Source organism: Chinchilla lanigera, unplaced genomic scaffold, assembly GCF_000276665.1.
Source record: "Chinchilla lanigera isolate Chin_1 unplaced genomic scaffold, ChiLan1.0 scaffold00017, whole genome shotgun sequence".
Lineage (NCBI taxonomy): Eukaryota > Metazoa > Chordata > Mammalia > Rodentia > Chinchillidae > Chinchilla > Chinchilla lanigera.
The window spans coordinates 2503752-2510468 of NW_004955418.1; the positions used below are offsets into that span (position 1 = coordinate 2503752).

The 6717-nt window shown below is 45.7% G+C and overlaps 1 protein-coding gene across 1 annotated transcript in view; it reads left to right on the plus strand.

The window, feature by feature from the left end:
- Window positions 1-276: 276 nt before the first annotated feature.
- Window positions 277-6717, plus strand: part of Reep5 (receptor accessory protein 5) — a gene marked incomplete at its 5' end in the record, with an annotated part of 35547 nt that continues 29106 nt past the window's right edge. The window contains 1 exon segment of the mRNA XM_005382341.2: window positions 277-370. Coding sequence (XP_005382398.2) covers window positions 277-370 — 94 coding nt within the window.

Here is a 6717-nt window from a genome sequence, read left to right on the forward strand (position 1 = left end):
TGTCTGTGTGTTCGTCCGTCCGTTCCCCAGAGCTTCCGGGAGGGGGCTGCGGGCTGTGCCAGGGTCCCGAGCGCCCCGGGTCCGCCGGACGGGAAGGCCCAGCGTGGGGGCTGCGGTCCCCCGGAGCCGCGGCAGCGCCCCGCGGCGGCGCGGGCCCAGCCTCCCCGTGGTTTTCTCGCTTTCATCGAGGAGGAAGAGGCCCGGCGCAGGCCGAGCCCGCGGGTGGGCGCCCCGCGCGCCTCGGGCCCCGACCCACTTCTGCTCTCGCGTCCCCAGGTGTCATCGGGCTGCTGGCCTTGTACCTGGTGTTCGGTTATGGAGCCTCTCTCCTCTGCAACCTGATAGGATTCGGCTATCCAGCCTACGTCTCGTAAGTGGCCCGCGCGACCGCCCCTTCCCCTCGCGGCCCCCCTCTGCCGTCCGGGGCTGCGGGTCCCACCTCCCGGGCGGAGCGCAGAACCAGCGCCCAAGGGCGGGGTGTTCTCCATCGGATTTTACTATCCGCTGTGCGCCTTCTTCTGGATGCGCAGCTCCGCCGTCTGTCCGCGGAGAGATCTCAGAAGGTCCGGGGACCTGACTGCTTCTCCCAACCATAATTCCCATGGATGGTTCACCATATGTTGACACAGACAGACATTAAAGTCCCCATCACCTAGAATTTCCGTAATTCAGAAAACTCCTCCCCTTCCAGTAAGAGGGATTGAAACGAGGGCTTTCACACCGATCTACATCTTCAGCTTTTTATAGTTTTTTTAAAAAATTTGAGACAAGGTCTTGCTAAGTGAATGAGTTGCCTGCCCTGGCCTCAAACTTGTGATCCTCCTGCCACAGCCTCCCAGAGTGCTGAGGTTACAGGCACCAACTACCACGCTGACAAGAGGGAGAATTTTGACTTTTATTTTTAAAAAGGTCGGTTACTGTTGGCAAATTCGGGAAACGCTAACGCTGACGGACCTTATAAAATATATTGGTAATATATCCTCTTGGTTACATAGTTTAACTAAATTAAAAACGAGTCTTACAACATTAGGATAAAGTTTTTATTTCATAGTGTGTTCATTTCAAAAATATTCTACAGCTTCTTATTTCGATTTATTCAAATAGTAATTATGTCTCTCCACAAGTGAGTTTTGTTTTATTCTCCAAGGAAGCTGTTGGGTATCATTCAGTTGATTTCTGCATGTTTCTTCAACCTTAGGAATAAAAATAAAACAGTTTTAGTTGGGCAACTAAGACAAGCTATCATTATACCTTATATCTATCGTCGATCAGACTAGAATTTAATATAGGGCCAGAAGGAAGAAAACACTTTGGAAGATGTTATGATTTTAAATTGCAGTGGCATAAGTAGCTGTTACTTTATTGACCTTGTACGGATACTTAGTCATACTGCAGAAAGTTTAGGACCTTGCTCGCTTAGGAAACGACATCCTTCCTCACTGGTCAAGTTGGAAAGAACACACAGCCTCCTCAGCATTACCCGCTCACACACCATCTGGGTTTTACCTGTACACCAGAGACCCAAAGGCAGCCAGGCGAAAAGCACAAGAATAGTAACTTCCCGTAAAAATTTAATCTACTGGCAGATGGGGTATTACAATTTATACACAACCCTTTGAAAACTGGAATGTTTTCAAAGTAAACACCGAGGCTGCAGCAACAGAGTAGCCATTGGTGCGCTCCTCCTCCTGTTGCTGTGTTCTACTGGCACTTCTTGAAAAAGGAGGTTTCTGAAGCCCTTTTCAGGTGTGTGATTTCTATTTTATTGATCACATGTAGGACAAACCTTGAGTGACAATTTTGTAAGTGTTTTGTGGCTTGATATTAAACCAGCAAAGGACACAAATTTTTAAAAATCAAACTTTTTCTACGTCATAGCCAGTTGGTACATAATCGCATGAGGAACAACCTCTGCTGGTGTGATTAGATTATCTTGAGAGCTGTAGGAACGTTAAAAATCTCTTTCTAGATGAGACTTGTGGATATGCATGAAAGCAGCTGTGACTAGAGATAGCAACAGATCTACAGAGAAACATGGTCCGAAGCAGATTAATCCTAGCAGGGGCCAGTTTCAGTCACAGTTTAAAAAAGTATTTAATAGTACATGTTTGCAGTGCCTAAGGGCTACTTTCATTGTGGGTGTTGGGTACATATACATGACACATCTAAATTCTTTTTTAGGTCCCTTTTCCTCCCCCGTTAGTCATATTTTAAAGTGTTTTCAAGCCAACCCATTTTAGCTTTATCATTTGCCTGTAGTTGCTCATCCATTTATTCATTTTCTGCAAAATCAACTGGATGTTATTGGCTGTTTTTACTTATGAGAAGCTGAATGTTTCTGTGTCTTGCTGGAGATTCTGTGAAACAGTAGAGATGGTTATATTTCTGAGTAGGCAAGGAGGTAGATGACATATGTTAGACATATGTTGTGTTCTCTTAAGTCTATACACTTTCTTTTCATTTGGAATATTCTGAAACATAGTGATATTTGTAATAACCTTAATAGAGGCTGGAAAACTATTAAAATTCCAATGAAGGACATTTACTGGTTAAAGCAATAATTCAGAAAATTATGCGTAATGAGCATCTCTAGAGTAGTGTTTATTTATAGGGTGTTTCGTTTTGGTAGAGCCAGCTCTTATCTTTAAGATCAGTATTGGATTCTGTGACTGTAAGAAAGGTAAGTAAGGGTTGTTCTCTACATTTTTTTAAAAAATCTTTTTGGGACAGGGTTTTCACTATGCAGTTCAGGCTGGCCTTGAACTCACTTTGTAGCCCAGGCTGGCCTGGAATTTGCACTAATCCTCCTGTCCCCAGCCTCCTGAGTGCTGGGATTATAGGCATGTGCCATCACACCCAGCCTGGTCTCTACATACTTGGACTTTTCTCAGAAATAGTGGTTCTCTAACTTTGCTGTCCATAGGAGTCATTTGAGGAGTTGTAAACAACACCAACATTATCCCCATACATTCTGATATAATAGGTCTGGGTTTGTTTTTTTTTTTTTTTTTAAAGTTTCCTCCATTTTGTTTTTGGAGACAAGCTCTCATTTTGTAGCGCAGGCTAACCTTGAACCCTTTATGTAGTCCAGGGTGGCCTCAGACTTGTGACAATGCCCCTGCCTCAGCCTCCTTCCTGACCACTGGGATTATGGGCATGCATCATTGCACCTGGCTTTTTCATCATTTTAAAGGATTCTTAAGTGAGGTCAGTACTGAGGGCCTTTGATGTAGAGTCGCAGTAGTAACCTGTACTTTTTGCATTTGAAGACCGCGTGAGGAGATGAAAGTGGCCTGGCAGCCCCAGGAATAGTCCAGAGGCATACTTGGGGCTCTGCCTTGTGCAGGAGGTGCCAGGACAAATGAGACTGTGCACCATATGAAACACACAGAGTCCCAGTTCAGTCAGCATGTAGGCTGTCAGCAGTACCTAAGTCTAATTAAGTGTTCATTGGTTAATCAGTGTGATTGTATAATTGTCCAAAAGAAAGAAAACCTTTGGAAATGGTGGTTTTCGTTAGTGCTGAATGCATGGGTTGTAGTCACTGTCCTGGTCCAGTCTGGTCATTATGATAAAATACGTTGGACTGACGGTTAATAAGCAACACATTTTTTGCTCACACCGCTGGCGGCTGGGAAGTCCAGGATCAGCGCACCCCTGTTGATTCGGTGACTGGTGAGCGTTTGTTCCTGATTTAAAGACGCCACTTTGCTGTACCCTCTCATGGCAGAAGGGGCAGACAGGCTGTGTCAAGCCTGTTTTATTTTTTTGCTTGCAGCACTGTGGATTGAATCTAGGGCCTCCACGCTGAGCTATACCAGCCCTTTTTAATTTTTTTAAATTTTAAGACAGAGGCTTGCTAAGTTGCCCAGGCTGAGCTTGAACTTGCTATTCTCTTGCCTTCTCCCTTGAGTCCTGGGATTGCAGGCTTGTGCCACCACGCTGGGTTTGAAACCTCTTCTATGGGTGCTCATCTCATCCAGGATGGTGGAGCCCTCATGACCTAGTCAGTCACCTCCTAAAAGCCTCACACTGTCGCATTGGATATGAGGCTTCAACCTGAGCCTGGGAGGGGTGAAAATGTTCAGACCATAGCAGTTAATGCTGCGTACTCTCAATACCTCTTACCATTCTCTGTGGTCCCTTGCTAGAGTTACTTTATTTTTATTTTATTTATTTATTTTTTTTTCTGGTACCAGGAATCAAACTCATGACCTCTCACTTGCCAGGCAACCGCTGTGCTGCTGAGCTAAATCCCCAGCCCCGAGTTACTTTATTTTTAAAAAACATTTAAAATTTGTATTAGTACTCATTTGCAGTACATAATGATTCTATTTACTGCGGGGAGTTGGTAGCCACAATTATCTTTGAAAATATAGATTCATCTGTTTAGCAGATATCAAGTTCCCAGGACTGTGCCAGGTACTCTCATAGCCTTTTAAAAATTTATTTATTTATTTTTATTTTTTTGGTAGCAGGAATCAAACTCAGGACCTTGTGCTTGCTAGGCAGGCGCTGTGCCGCTGAGCTAAATCTCCGGCCCTGGTAGCCTTTTAAATCAGGCAGAGAGTAAGGTAGAAAAGTGGTCCCTCCTCACTGCATGGACAGTTGGCCAGGAAAGCAGGAAATAGGGAAAGCAGTGACAGTGTGGGAAGCAGCCAGAAGGAAAACAGGCAGCTGTGTGGTAGAGAATAATAGGGAATACTCTTTGGTACTTCTGAGAGAGAGAGACAGAGACAAAGAGGCAGACAGACCCTGGGTATGGAACCCAGGGCCTTTGCACTGAGCTACTTCCCCAGCCCTTTTTGGATTTTTGATTGTGAGACAGGGTCTTACTAAGTCACTAAGTGGGGCTGGGCTTGAGCTTGTGCTCCTGAGCTTCCCGGCGTGCTGGGGTTGCAGCTGTTGGCGCTGGCCCTGGCAAGACTGCATATTTATCTGAGATGCTGTTTGAGCTGAACAGGGCGGTGGAGGTGAGAGCGGGTCCTGGGGCATCAGAGAGCATGGGTCAGTCAGCGGGGAGAGGGGTTCAGGGTGCCAGTAGGCAGGGCCTGGATGGGAAGGAAGTGTACACATCACTCCAGATAGGTGGAAGGCACTTCTGGGTTTTTTTTGGCAGGGGTGGGGTGGGGTGGTGGTGGCCTCAGATGGGTTTTAAAGCAGGAAGTAACGTGACCAGACTTGCATTTTAAGGTAAAATATAAATGGGTGCACCGAACTCCAAGGAGGAGTTGGTGATCCTGCCAGACTCTTGCCAGAAGTTTCCTTCTTTCCTCACTTTCTGTCTTCGATTCTTGCTGCGCCCTCTCTGTGGGCCGTCAGGGAGGGCATGTAGGCCGTGTGCGCCACCGCGTTGGGCCTGGGACTGCAGGGTGCAGAAATGAAGCTCTGAAGGGCACATGTGGCTTCTGTGCTTTCTTATCACTCAGCCCACGGGGTGTCCGTGGGTGGAACTAGTGCACTTGGCTCCACGTCAGGCCCCACGGGGCACTGGGGCTGTGGACAGCTAAAGGGGTGACTGTGATCCCTCAGGGAACCAGTGCTGTATCTTATATTCCCTTCCTACTGGCTATTCTTTTAGTTTGGTAGTGGGTACTGAAGCCAGGGCCTTCATGATTTTTCTGTTTTTTTATTTTGAAGTAAGACTCTTGCTGTCCCTAAATTACCCAAGGTGGGCTTGAACTTGCAGTCCTCCTGCTTCAGCTTCCAGAGTGCTGGCATTACAGGCATGTGCCACCCTGCCCAGATCCTACTGGTTATTATTGTCTGTATATAGTTTCTTTTTGAGCTCCTTGAAAACGGGGCCTTTAATTGACAGCCTCTTATATTTCCAGATGTCTACCCTGAATAGACAATTTGAATGTAATTCCAACCTTCTTGTTATCAAGAACTACTGACAGAATTACCTTAATCTCTTTGACTGATACGGCTTGCTACTAGATAATATTACAAACCTCTTCATAAAGATAAATCTTTTTCCTCTATCATGTACCACCCTTTTAGAGTGTACAGTTCTGTGGCCAGGATGTAACAAAGTTGTGCAGGCGTCTGCACTATCTGTAATTCCAAAATGTTTTCATCCCCCCAAAGGGAAATGGTTAGCAGTCGTTCCCATTTTTCCTATCCCTAAGTTATTTTCTGTCCCTATGCCTGTTCTAGATATTTCGTATAAATGGAATCATGCAGTTTATGTCCTTTCTGTCTTGGACAGCCAGCTTTTAATAGCATTGCTCAGATGAGTCTGTCTCTGAGACCGGTGGAAGATGTGATGTGCTGCACCTTCATGCGCAGAGTCATCACGTCATCTGCCTGAGACCTATGGTGCCTCCCATCCCCCACCTCGAGCCCTCCAGTGCAGCTACTGGTTCAGCCAGTTGCCCTCCTTTTGTCCCTGCTTCTTTGTACAAGTGCAGTTGTGAGACAGTATCTATTTTTTTTTTTTTTGTCTTTGGTATGAGTTTAGACTGGCCTTGAACTCACTTTGTAGCCCAGGCTGGCGTCGAACTCGCAGCAATCCTCCTGCCTCAGCCTCCAGAGTACTGGTATTACAGGTGTGTGCCAGTGTACCTGACCAGAAATCTAATGCCTTGATATCCACTATTTTTTGTTGTTGTTCTGAAATGAGTAAAAAGGAAGGTTTGCTTTTTGTCCTACCCCACAACCTTTTCATTTAAACTTTTACTGAGATGTCTATTACTTTTCTTCCTTTTCTTTTAT